General features: G+C 41.0%; 1 protein-coding gene across 11 annotated transcripts in view; it reads left to right on the top strand.

The window, feature by feature from the left end:
• The window catches only part of LOC306975700 (traf2 and NCK-interacting protein kinase-like), an 80,807-nt gene that overhangs the window by 7,401 nt on the left and 59,008 nt on the right, over window positions 1-14,398 (top strand). For all 11 annotated transcript variants that reach the window (XM_079573366.1, XM_079573359.1, XM_079573365.1 and 8 more), the window contains exon 2: window positions 11,436-11,501. In XM_079573366.1, the coding sequence (XP_079429492.1) occupies window positions 11,436-11,501 (66 nt within the window). The remainder of the gene's footprint in view (window positions 1-11,435; window positions 11,502-14,398) is intronic.

The raw sequence follows: 14,398 nt of genomic DNA, 5'->3' as shown, positions 1-14,398 counted from the left end.
TCCCTCCCTCGCGGTTTATCCCAGTATTAGGCCACATTCCTCAGCCCCTCACCATAGACTCCATAGTAACGGGGCCAAAGCACTGCCCAAGGCTTACACAGAGCTTATTCATGAATAGTCTATATACTGTATGGCAGTCTGTCGCCCAGAAATGCCCCACTCCCCTCTCCCCTCTCCTCTGCCCGGCTGCTTCTAGTTGACCTATTTTCTCGCCCCCAAGTCACTGATGATGGAGCTGTAGTGAGCCTTTAATTCTGGGTAACGCTTGTGCAGGAAGTAGAATGGTGATTGTCCTATTTGCACAACTCCATCCATGTTACATAAGAAACGGTGCCATTTTATTGGTGTAGTTATGGGTGCGCTTGTATTAGTTCACTACATAAATCAATGACAATCATAGATAAATCAGTAAAGATACATACATTTAATCTTCAGTGAAAGGGGTGTCAGTATGGCTGTACAATGTGAGAAAACATTTACATTCAATAACATTATTATATATATGCAGGCATAATTTATGTATTTGCTGCATAACTATAAAAGTTTTCACTTGGTTCAAACAAAGTTGACAAACCAGTGCATCAGCTAAATCTATTTAATTATAAAGTAGTAAAGTAGTAAAGTAAAATTACTTAGTGATGACTGAATGACAGTTTTATTATTCCAGGTGATTCAGTGGTACCCTAGAAAAAAATTGTCACTAATGTCAAGGTTATATAATACATACCAATGACTATCAATACTCAAGAGACAGAATGGGTATAATATAAAACTTTAAAAGAAAGTACTATCATTACTTCTACAGTTGTACTAATGTTTCTTACATATCTATGCCAGGGGTCTTCAGCCTTTTGTCCCTATGAGCTGCTTATACTTTGAAGTCACTTGTGTAACATCCTGTGTATCAAGAAATGTAGAGGAAGCTGGACAGCTACTGATAGCTCAAGAGCTATTGGTCAGCGATCCCTCCCTATTGCCCAGCTGAAAACTGCTTGTAAGTCACTACTACTAAATACTTTTTTATAGTACCTTTCAAGATAGCCAAAGTGATTTACATGGCATTATTCATTCAGACTCTGGTGGCGGTAATGGCAGCTCTGCTACCGAGACTGCCCTAGTTAACTAATGTGAATGTGGCTGTCAATGAGGGCTGCGCAATATTTGACTAAACTGTTTCAACACGGTATGTTAAAGCTATGTTAAAGTTATGCTAAGTAAAACCAAAAGTCTAAATCAGCACTAAAACAAGGCTAAAATGGAGCTAAATAAACTAAATCTTTTGCTTAGGCTGAGTTTGCAAAAAATGTGTTCACCTCAGTCAGAACGAAGACAAGTGATTTTGAAATACTGCTATATTGAGGCTTCGTGCGATACAGACATTGCATCAACATTGCGATACAATATTTTTCTTGCCTTATATTGTTCAGGCTCACTGCCAATGTGCTTCTCCGTTCATCACCAATCACACGAGAAAACAAACAGACAAGACAGAGCTGGGATTGAACCGCCAACCATGTATTTCTAAAAGTATTGCTTCCACTCACAAAACCCCATTGCACTGCAGATTCTTGTTTGGCTGTCAGTGCAAAAAGTAAAAAAAGAAAGAAAAATCTATTGGATCGAAATCTCATACGCAGGGGTCAAAATGGAAGAAGCAGATGAATGATGAGGGGGCAGGAGGGACGGACGCGCAGATGACAAGAAAAAGTGTCACATGACAGGGTAAGTGATTTAAGGCGTAGGGACGAGGAGTGAATGGGTTCATTATTATGGCAGGACAAACTCTAACTCTGCTTCCTGCTGTAAATCTATTATTAAGAGATCTGACTTTTTAATGTTGGTCTGGGTCACAGAGACTGAATTATTAAGCTGTCACTGCGTCTCTGTTAGGGCAACTCGATGTATGTTGTGTTGCATATGGCTATTCATACAAAATCATCAGAACGCTTTATCCGGCTGCACATTAAACACATCAATACATTGGTGAATTGTTTTTATTGCGATATTAGGCAACACAATTTCTATAATGCTAGAAGCCATGCTATATTGTCTGACTCTGACTGGATTTTACAGTTTTTGCTATAGATTTTTTTTTGCAATATCCAAGACAGCCCTAGCTTTGACCACCACAAGCACCGACAGATTGAATTCTATGGAGAAAAGACAAAATCTGACTCTTAAGCACGTTGTGTATAAATCTTTCAAGGGCTCAGTTTGTTACACAGGAAAGTAGGGCTGCACGATATATCGCAAAAAATATCATATCGCGATATCAGTTAAAGCAATATCCGTATCGCAAGAAGCCACAACATATCGCGACATCACTACAATCCTCAAAGTAAAGACCTGCAAAACTGATGGTAATAATTTTGAAGTGTTTTTTGTCACTTTTTTGTCACTTTTTTGTCACTTTTTTGTCACTTTTTTGTCGTTTCTTTGTTGCTTTTTGTCATATTCTTGTGTTTTTCCCACTTTTCTGTCACTTTTTTTCTGGTCATTGAGCAAGACACTTTAGCTACTATATTGTATGAGTGAGTGGTAATTTCTTTTACAGTATTTTTACCAGCCACGAACTTGGTGTTGGAAAATCCTTTTCCAAATGAGAAAAGAAATGTGGGATTTTTTCTGTTCAATGCACTTTCAGTTGCATGATTGGTGAGCATGGCGCCTTTACTTTCTGTCACAGTGGTCTCCAGGATCAGCTGTTTGGAAGGTTTTCACTGCTGTCGGACCCTTTCACCAGAAAACCTACAAAACAACTGATCCTGGAGTGTTGTAGAGACTGACGCACGTGATCGAAAGTAAGGTCCGCTGGCTTAGTATAAGATCAAATATTCAAAAAATCTCAACTTTTTTTCACATGAAAAGTTGCATATTGCACCTTTAATGTGTAAGTTTGATTTATCCACATATCCAAACTCCATATTTGTATTGCACTAAACGATAAACCAGCTTGTCTTCTCTGATAATGAGTAACTGCCATGGTGTTGGGCAGGTGCTGGATATAAAAAAGTTTCTTTGGAATTGGGCTTGCCTTTTTTACGAGTGCACAGTGTTTTGAATTTAAATAGGCACTATGTACTAAATCAAAATGTCCCAATTTGACATGTCATAAATTCTCTTAGGCTGTGGCTCTTGACATTTATTTGTTTTTAGTCAATATTCTTGGATGGTTGCCAAGTCTATGAAGTTTGAGAAATAGTTCTGAGTAAAAGTGAGTGTTACTATTAAAATCATCAGTTGGACTGGTCACTGTTGGCATCCCAAAGGCAGTAATGTATTTGATATTCTTGAGGGGGGGAAAAACTATCCCTGTCAGTGCCTTTATGGGTAACAGGCTAGGCTTTCTGAAATACCATTTTGTTCAGCAGTTCATAATATGCACTGCAATCAAATGGTATCCAGATCATGGTGAAGTTTATTTATAAAAAGAGAGAAGAGAGTAGAGCTTTATACAGTATATATAGCACCTTTCACAGAAATGGTCACACAGTGCTAAACAGTGAAAATATGAAAAAGGCTCAGCTCATCTTGTGTTAAAAGCCTGTGCTAAAAGATGTGTCTTTAACAGAGTTTTGAAGCTCTCAATTGAAGTAGCTTGTAGAACGGTATTGGTCTTGGATGTGTTTAATATGTGCATTATGAACTGAATCGGTAAAACGGAATTTCTACCTCAAGTGTTGGCAAAATTGGAAAACTCTGTGATAGTATTCATAAATGGGTTGGTCTGATGACAAGAATAAACAAAAGCAGTACTAGCTGCAGTCACTGAAGACCCTTAAACATGTGCTGTAAAGTGGCTTTCTGCAGGACTCCAGCCCGGCACTCTAAAATCCATTACTTTTAATGGCCTGCTGGACCAATATACTGTGTTTGGGATAGAGAGAGGGCCCAGGGAAACTTCACTTCTGTGCCCCAAAGGTTTGGACTTAATCTTTCGTAAGTGCACAAGTGAAATGATAAGCCACATAATGAGTCAACAGAAGAAAAATAAAACTACTATTGTAACTCCCAATTCGTCTCAGATTTTTGCCTGTGAAAAAAATAGATATACATAATAATTTCTCTGCCTTCTCTGCCTTCAAGCCCACGTTGACTTTCAGTGAGATTTGTAGTTTCTTTCATATAATGGGCTGCATCAAATATTTGGATAGATCATGGCTTATTGAGATAATTAAAGGCACACTGCGTAACATTTTGGATGACACTGTTACCAAAACCGAACCTAACCTGTTCAAAACTCAAATTCTGCTGACTTTCGTCACATCTCCATGGAGACGAGCTGGAGACGTACCCACTCCCGCTAAAGTTACAGTCATGTCTTAGGAGAGCTGAGCCGCTCACAGCAAAGGCACATGTTTGTTTATACATTTATCGGGTATTTTTCAATGTTGAAAATATCTGTCATAAAATAAATGCTTGTATTTCAATATTACTAATTGGGTAAAATATTACACGGTGTGGCTTTAACTACCAAGTTAATAATTGTATCTGGTCCATACACTGATTAAGTCACATCGTGTGCAAGGGAAAAGAAACAAACTCTTATTACAAGGACAGGACTTTGAAATGGGACATGTTACATTGTATGGGCCGATCTTGTGTTTCTAAATGCAGGCTGTAGACTAGACCTTTGTGCAGATGGATGGCACCATGTGCAATCTTCAGCTTCATACCTGGCACAGTGAGCGGGCTGGACAGAGGCTAGACAGACACCCGTGGTGATATGCAATTTACGAATGAGGAACTGCGTTGCAATTTTGCCGACATTATACTATACAAAAGTGCAATATCACTGTGCACGCTCCCTGCTTTATTTGTAGCAGCTGTAGAACAGAAACAAAATAATGATGCAGTTTGTGGATGATGTATGGAACGGCTGTAAATTGCTCCGTGCTCCGGCTTCTTTGCACAAGTTTGTTCATAAATTCCACGACTAAAATAAGTCCCGGTTTCGCCTCAGTGCAAGCATAATGTGAAGATTAATGAGGAAAAGGTTCAATGTTGCAAAATGTTTCTGTTAACAGCCTCTTAGCCAGAAGCGTATGTGTCTTTAAAACTGCATTACCTGGATTTCCTCTCTTTAACCTCCAGCCATGAATGAACTACTCTTGTCAGCACTGTTAATAACCTTGCTTTTATTTCATTACAAAACATTTAACCAAACCGATCTCTTACCATGAAAATCTGACTCATCAGATTTGAATTTTTTAAGCTAATAGAGATATTCAATAGGCCGATTCAAAGCAGCAAATATTTTTTGCCACAATGTGCTGTATGGGCAATATTGTACATTTATTCTTTTCTCTTTGGTGAAACTGGAAGAAAGTGCACTCTCACTATTGGGCGGATTTGTTTGTTTATCTTGTGTTGTATCATATAGTCACAAATGAACATCACTATAGTCACTATTTCCACTTTAGATAACAGAAAACGAACAGGTTTTTGTAAGACTATCATTAGTGTATTTAAAAAAAATGAATGGATCAGTTCACCCCATACAACAGAATTAGAATTCCTAAAATAGAAAATAAAGGCCTCATCTCTTGTATGTTGGTGCCTACAGGAGTGACATATACACTCCTAATGGTCAAGGCAAAGAACATACATTTTGAGAGTATTTTTCCCCATCTGCACTCAAAGTCATGTTTCAGTGCATTACTGTCCTACAAGCCAGCGAAGGCCCACAGAGGCAGTGCCCACTGGAGCAACCCTTAATGTAATTGTGCGCAGCTTTTGAATAAGTACTTTTGACTAACTCATCTCTAAATCTAAATCCACATAAGTCCGATTATTTTCCCCAACTAAGCTCTGATTCTGATCCTCTGTTTACAAACTATTTAATGCGCGCTGTCACATTCTGCTGCGGCTAGACACACACAGCCCCTGTGATTCACCAGCCACCCGTGGGGTCATGGGGCAGTCATGTGGATCTGCCTGGAGATGCACAAAATGAAGATATAATAAAGCTACCCTGCACAGGAACAGCCCCACCGGTGGCGAAACGCGCCCCCAGCCCGAGTGCAGAGAGCTCATTCTGCAAGTAGTGGCCTATAAAATATGAATGATATTGTGCTATATTTTTATCAGCGTGCCAGAGGACATGTATGAACTAGAGCAGGAAAAAGGCTCTTCTCTCCCCGGTTTGGGCGATCGTTTGGAGAGGGAAATAAAACCACACACGCGTGCATTGCCCGCCTCGTATGTCTTCTTCCTGTGCATTTTAAAGCGTGCGACTGGCTGTGTGCGCGGCATCAGAATGTAGAGAGAGAGGAGAGGGCGTCCTGAGAAGTGTCTGGGGAGATCCTGTCAGAAGTTTGTATGCGAGGCCCATGGAGTTAATTCACACGCGCGGAGAACGGAGGAGGAAGTGAGAAAAGGAGAGGTCTATGCATTGGGCACGGACTGTTGACATGCAGACTCTAACCTCCGATCGATCGACAGCAGTGGGACCGGTGTACACAGAGCATCGCAACAGAATCCCTGATAGGAAGGACCGCTGCTTATAAAAAGTGTGGTTTAAAGAGAGTGACTTTCAGAAAATAGTCTTAGAAAATAAAAGTGGAAAGAGTGGCATGACTTACTTATATTTTTGTCCTGTCAAAACATTTTTACTTAATGGGTTTCATTAGACAAAACTGTACAGCATGTAATGTAGTTGATGAGTGAGGGCAAACAAGCTGGGGCTCAAAACTTGCCATTATGGCTGCCTTATATTGTGCAGTGCAAATTTAAGAATAGCCACAGCAATATTCATATTCCAAAAAGCCACGATCTTTTGCAGAGGGAGATTTACACATGTTTTGAGTACACAGCCGAACACTTATCTGACTTAAAAAGTAATTACTTTCCCACTTCAGGTCCACTTTAGTCTGCCTTTGAAACAACAGCTTCTCTTGCTAACAGTATTCAGTGTTTTTGCCAGTGGATACCTTGGTTAATTCACCTCTGGTTAATTCACCTGTCAATACCAACCATTGGATTCTTTATATAAAATAGAACTAGCTGGCGAGTGTAGTAGCTTACAGGATTGTAGAGTAGAGTATTCACCTGTCTTTGATTTTATTTGATCCCTATTAAATTCTCTCTTAAAGCAGAACTAAGTAACTCATGTCCCTAGAGGCCAATAAGCACCACTGCAGGTGTTGTAGCATGTTGCGTTTTTTTTGTTGTCATTAATTGTCCGTAAGAGTAAATAGTAGATGCTGAGAGAGAAGACAAAGGGAGAGAGGATTATTGTACAGTGTGCCACAACCCAATTACACAATGGAGATCGTTTTTTTCACTCAAACTTGGCTGTAAATACTGCTAAAGTGGCGCTAGCCCACAGTTGGCGCTGCCCATTAGCCTGTTTGCTTCTTCTTCGCAATTCTATTAGTGTGTATTGCGCCTCTGACGCGATGAAGGGATAGTTGCAAGGGTTGTTTTCTGACACTTGTATGACCCCCAGAGGGACTACGAAGAGGATTTATTAAGGTAAACAAGTTACTTAGTCCTTCTTTAACACTCTGCATTATAGACTACTCAGTCACTCTCACCATAGTAGGTGTGATACACTCACACACTCTAATATTTCACTGCAACACCTTTAGCTTTGAGTACAGCACACATTCCCTGTGGCATAGTTTCAATAAGCGTCTGCAATGTCAAGAGTTCCAGTGTTGCATTCATTTTTAGCCAAGATCTTGTATTGGTGACCGGAGAGTGTGACCACTGTGCAAAGCCTTCTCCAGCACAGCCCTGAGATTCTCAATGGGGATAAGATCTGCACTCCATGTGTGAAAATGATTGATGTCTCCTGCTCCCTGAACCCCTTGTTCATTTTGTGAGCCCAATGAATCCTGGCATTGTCATCAGTTAAGAAGAAATCCATTGATGGAATAACCTGGTCATTCAGGATGTTCAGAGAATCCATTGATTTCATTCTTTGGGCAGATCTAACCAACTGCAGCAAGCACGGATCATAACAGTTAGTTAAATCCAGTTGGTGACCCTTTTTTTTAAATATCAGGCAGTGTGTGGCTTGTGCGCTTCCTGTACTATTCTCTCTCCATCTGACTTGCTCTCTCACACAGTTTCATTGCACACATTTAGCTCTCTGTGCTCTTCCCTTGATGCCCACTCGCACTTGTTAGAACATTTGAACACTGGCTGTGTAGGAGGAGGTGTACTTTTGCCACTCTGTGTGTTGCTCCAGTGTGAGGCAGCGAGACGGCGGGAGGATGTACTTGAGGGCGCGCGAGAGAAAAAACAGTTCGTCTGCAGCGCTAGAGAAGGGGAAATCGTTTGTGCGCGCCCTGAACAAAAGACAAAAGGAAGGAGAGTGCGAGAAAAGCGCTCGGTCCACAGAGGCAGCTGACAGGTTGACAGGTCTGCTGAGAGGCGCAGAAACAAACCAATAGAGACACTAAAGCACTACAGGGGAAACAGGAAGGGGAACTGATAAAAATAAACAAGGGAAACACAGATGGTCAACCTAAAAGAAGGTGTAAAGTAATTGCCTCTGTTCCACAATACTGTACAGAGTTAGTTGTCTGGTTGTGCCATTTCCAAATCTAGCGAAGTGGAGAGTGTTGTGTCAAATCTTAGTTCTCCCATTTTAGTATTTGTATTGGTAGACATTACTGTCCCTGTAGGGAAATGTATCCTCCGCATTTGACCCATCCTTCATCCAGTGCCCCGTGCAACCGGTCAGGAGCAGTGGGGGCGACCGCAGTGCAGCGCCTGATCTTCACCGAGAAACATGGTCAGAATTACCTCGCGGGAGGATTAGCTGACTGTGCATGTTTTTGGATTGGGGGGGGGGTTTCAGTGTGACAAGCTACTCAAGGGTGGAAGGATAAGTCAAATACAGAGGAAAAGGATGCAATGCTTGGCGAATCCAAGTAACCACCAAACCCTTCACTGAAATTGAAAGAAAAAAAAAATCTGCAGTAGGCAAAATATAAAAGGTGTACGCGCGTGTGAAAAGCTGAGAGTGAGCGAGAAGAGGATGGAGCCTCTCAGATGTGAATAGAGTGTAGCTTTTTATAGACCAGAAGGTTTTATTGAGCGGGGAATAGTGTGTGACAAGCAGCAGGTATCATGTAATATTTGAGCCAGGCAGAGATGTCAACACAATGTCTTGCTTTGTAATTGTGAATCAGCTATAATGCAACACGGCACCTATTAGATATGAAAAAAAAAAGAACATCCACATCCCTTGAAGCTTGAGCTGTATCATTTGGTAATCTAGACCAGTGGTTCTCAACCTTTTGGAGCCGCGACCCCCATTATAGCAGGTAAAGGGGTTCGTGACCCCCCACCCGGGCTATTGTTAAATAGTAGAGATAAGTTCTCATAATGTTGTTTATAGGACCGCATTTTATTTTATTTATTTAGTTTTTTAAATTATTATTATTACTATTATTATAATTATTATTTTTATTTATTTTTCCATGTCTTTTAATTATTATTATTTTAATTAATTAATAAAAATAAAAAAATATTAATGTTTTTTTTGTTTTTTGTTTGTTTTGTTGGGGAGGAGGGGAAAAAAATCAAAGACCTTTGTTGTAACTTGTTGTTCTGACTTGTCAATAAACAAAAAGTAAAAAAACAAAGTAAAAAAACAAAGAGAAAAAACAAATAGCTGAAATAAAATTCATGAAACTACGAACAAATAATGGCACTTTGGTACAATAGCAAACACATGCTACAATAAAACATTAGATTATATGCTAATTAAAATATGTATACTTTATCTAAATAATCTGGCGACCCCCCAAATTTGTCTTGCGACCCCTATGGGGGTCCCGACCCCCAGGTTGAGAACCACTGATCTAGACGCATGGATAAAGCCACAGTATAAAGCAAAATGGCCTAGGTCTTCCATTTACAGATATATACAGTAGTGCACATGTAACCACAAAAGAGTTAATGCGACTATTGAGTTTTGGCATTAGCGTCTGACGGACCAATTTGCAAAAACCAATAGTCAGCACCGTCGTCCTCTGAGGCTCCCAGGTCTAAGAATAGCTCAGTGAGTAAGAGATTTGGGGTTTAAATTAGTCACGTAGCTCAGATGCCTTTTTAAGCTGGCTTTCAACAATGGCAAATGTGACAAAGACAAATAGTATAGTGAAAGTATTGAAAACATAGGGCTGCACTATTTTTGGACAATACTTTATTGCGACGTCCAAACTTTGGGTTGGCACTTTTATACTTGATATACCTCATGAAGAACGTTTTACTGTTATTCTCTGAGGACATATTACTGTATTACCTGTAAAATTGCAGTGTTTGACATTTTCTATTCATCATTTAAATATCACTGCTGCAGCCCTAGTGATATTGATGGGCAAGTTGTTCTCAGAAAACCCTTCACAAGTTGGAATAAGTTTTCTGCGTATAGGCTCTTGACGTGTCTGCCAATACAGTTCAAGTTTTGATTGACGCACACGCAAAAACTGCTGAGTTTAAAAAGAAGACTGGGCACACTAGTAGTTGTTTTTTTGGCCCATGCTCTGGACACTGTCAGGAATGAAGAGAGGAACGAGTGGACGATTTAAAGACTTTGGAGTGAGTGTGAATGCCAGCTATTGTCGGAATGCCGTGGCAACACAGCAACGGGACAGGAGCAGGATGGGGGTGGAGGGAGGTTTTGCTGGGATGGGGTCAGCGAGTTTTAGTTGCTCGCTCTACTTGGGCTGCTTGTCAGAGTGTAGTGCTAAAATCTGTGTTGACAAATAGCAGCAAAGCGACTTAAATTATTAGTTGGTTTGCGTGGATGTGAGCACTAGAGCTGTGCACTCAGATGAAGGTGATCTCCGAACTAAAAATATCAAGTAACTGAACACATAAAGCCGAGAGAAATTGTGATTTTCAATGATTGTCCTTTATATTGCAATAAACAGTGAGTTGTTTCCTGAAATGACTGTGTCAAAATCAAAACGTAACAAAGAATCAAGACCGATCTGAGGCTGGATTGGGGTCTGAATTAGGACCTTCATGTTTAGAAGAAGAAACATAGCACTAAAACTTGGCCTTTAACCTTAACCATGGCCATACCGCCTGTGCTATGCCCAATCCCGTCAGACCTTGGAAGCTAAGCAGGGAAGGGCCTGGCAGGACTTGGATGGGAGACCGTTTGGGAACACCAGGAAGCCTAGTGAATGGAGTGAGTGAGTGAGTGGTTGGTGGTGGTCGTAGGGGCCGATGGTGCAGACTGGTTGCCTCACTTCCGTCAGTCTTTGTGCAATATGTGCAATAACTAAGTGCCCTCAAACAACGAGCTGCTTATTGAACACAAATGCTTACGGTTTGGGAGATCTACTTACCCTAGACTTCCACCATGGACTCCTTTTAAGATGGTCCATGATTGAAGTTATACCTTGTTGTACACCTGTCATTGCGTTGCAGATAACTTGACTCATTCTGTTGTTCTATCTCCTCAGGATCCTGCTGGTATTTTCGAGCTGGTTGAGCTGGTTGGAAATGGCACATATGGGCAAGTGTACAAGGTGAGTCTGACATTTTTGTTATTTGAAGTCCAAACTACAGTTAAACATTCTAGCATTGTGTTGTGTCACATTAGAATATACAATGGTTTAAGAAAACATTTGTATTTACGTTTGCGGTTGATGCATCTGTGGCTTTCACTTTTACTCGGCCTATATGTCGCAGCCTCACATTGACCTAATTCATTTCCTGCCATGGTGCAAGAAGCAGAACTTCCTTAGATGCAGAGGATCTGAGGTATTTAAATATTGCAACAGACACCACCAGAAGTCTTTGAGACGCTTCTTTCCAAAAGTCTTTTTTCCATCGCTGACTTATAATTCTTTTCGTCTTGTTGCTGTTTTCACCTAAAGCACACTTCACCTAAAGCACATTTCCCCCTCTCATCTCAGCGGGGGGCAGCGGTTTGCACCCATGGGAGCCTCTTAGTGAGATGCTTTTGGGGAAGTGTTGTGCAGAAAGCTGTTCTCAGTGGGTGACATTATGACATGCGTGTGGTTTGAGATGTTCACTGTCTTTAGCCCTCAGCTGTTTCCTGCTGCCATTTTGAACACAGAATGTATTGTGACACTGTGATTACGTCTGTTATGGTCCCCGTCCGAAAAAGCGGCATCAAAACTTAAAAATAATATCCAAATTCAACTAAACGTGGATTGGAGTGTTTTCTGCACTTGTTGCCCTTTCTTCAGTCATCTGGAAGGATTTTTAACTGTATAATCTGCCCATATAATATCTCCCATGACCTGACCCTCAAAGACACTCAAATAAACACGACTGAGTAAATAGAAATCCCCACCGACCACCTCTGCCAGTGAGCGCAGCCTTCTGCCCGTGCGCACGTGTGTTTAATGGACCCACAAGTCAAGGTTAGCCCCGAGATGGAGAGGAGGTGCGCTCGCCGGTGATTGGATCAGAAGAGAGGTCGCGCAGAGGTCGGACATGGCTTCTCCGTGCTCCTGGAAATAATCTGACAGCCTCGTGTGTATACGGGACAAGAGAGGCGAAAAAACACGGCGCAATCGGGAACAGGAGAGCCAGTGTATCCGGTTATTGCTGACGCGACGGTCTTATGCTGAAAGTCACGGCTCATTTGCTGGCTGACATTCAGACGCTCTGCTCCTATGCGTTATACAGAGCTGCACACTTCGCCCCCGGCAGCAGGACCGACCAGCTGATGCATTTCCATTCATTGTTGGAGTTGGACAAGTATAGATGTATAAAGGACATACTATTCAATCAGCTATAGCCTACTTACTGTAACTAGACCTATTTCTGTGTGGATGCATGATGTGTGAAATGTCAACTTTGTGTGAAAAGTACTATACTTAGCATTAGATCGGTCAGGGTAGCTTTTTAGTGGCTGCAATTCAATTAGAAAACGACAGGCATAGGGCTTTACCTAGACGTCCATCTTTTCCTGTAGCTGCAGCAGGTTTCGGTTTCTAAAGTTGCATTAATGAATTTCAATGAATGATGACTTTATAGCTGCACTGCGCAAGTGAAATACACCTCAATAGCAACATAAACCAATATGTCTTCAATACCAAACATACTGCTAATAATCTACTACACTGCGTTAACAATTATTATGCAAATAGTATTTCAGTGCCATAAAGGTAGAAAATGGACGGTATTGTGTCTCAGGGCTCTTTGAATAACTTATATCAATCTCAGACGCCTGTGATGATCAGTTGTCCGGTAAGCCCAGTTAAGGAAAAAGCTACTGAAAAAGGGCGTTAACCATTATTAAGCAGACAACCATTCTCAAGCAACAGAGGAAAGAAAAAGGATCTCTCTGTCGATGAGAAGCGTGAAATAGTTGAATGCCTTTGACTTGGTATGAAAACCTTTGATATCTCATGAAAGATGAAGCGTAATTAGCGTACTGTTAAGAGATTTTTGCCTGATTCAGAGCACACACGGGTTTGTGCAGATAAAGGCACAATGAGGACGGTTTCTGCCAGACAAATACCTCAGATTAAGAGAACAGCTGCTACAAAACAGCAAACAGGTCTATTTGAAGCTGCTGGTGCCTCTGGAGTCTCCTGAATATCAAGGTGTAGGGTCTTCAGAGGCTGCAGTTGTGCATAAACCTTCTATCCGACCTCCTCTAAACTGTTAATTGAATGCTCATGAGCAGAAACGGCTTACCTGACAGCTAATTATCACAGGTGTCTGAGATTGATGTCAGTGATTCAAAGAGCCCGGAGACATAATACTATCCATGAGTTTAATTGAATTTATTTTTATTTTTTACCTTTATGACACTGAAATACAATTTATATAATAATTGTTAACGCAGTGTAGGCACCGACAATGCTCTTCTTGCAGTGGGTTGTCAAATCATTGGAAGAGGAGCAAATGCGTTTATCCCCCATGTTTAGCTTCCTGTAGTTCAAGCAAAAGCAAAGCAGCAACATGTCCATGGAGAGGTGCTGGTGATGATTACTTTGGAAGTAGTTAGACGTGCTTTTCATTGGTTTGTGTTGCTACTCCTAAAGGAACATGCATAAACTGTAGATTGCCTTACATACAGTAATTGCTGGATATGCTGGATACCGCTCTTGACGCAACTCTCTTGGGATCGGTGCGCAGCCTGTGGTTCTAATAATTTGCCACAGCGTAGCAAGTTATCTGCTACTTAGCGTCGGTATAGCTCCTGCTGATGCAACCTCCACCATTTCACCCAGGTTGGGACCTACATAAAGTGGAAATAAATTGTTTTTGACCTTCTGTGGCCAAATCGGAAGAAAGATAAACTTATATCTATTCGCCAAAGCTGTGGCGGAAAAACCACAAGGAAATGTAATCCCGAACCAAATCACCTGCGGAAAGTGCTTTATAATGCTTCATATGAGATAGAGGCCCTTTCATCTGCTCCTCAATAGATACTCGGATA

Source organism: Gobius niger (genome assembly GCF_951799975.1).
Source record: "Gobius niger genome assembly, chromosome: 16".
Lineage (NCBI taxonomy): Eukaryota > Metazoa > Chordata > Actinopteri > Gobiiformes > Gobiidae > Gobius > Gobius niger.
The sequence above is the reverse complement of the archived record's forward strand: the minus strand, read 5'-3'. Positions and strand labels throughout refer to the sequence as shown.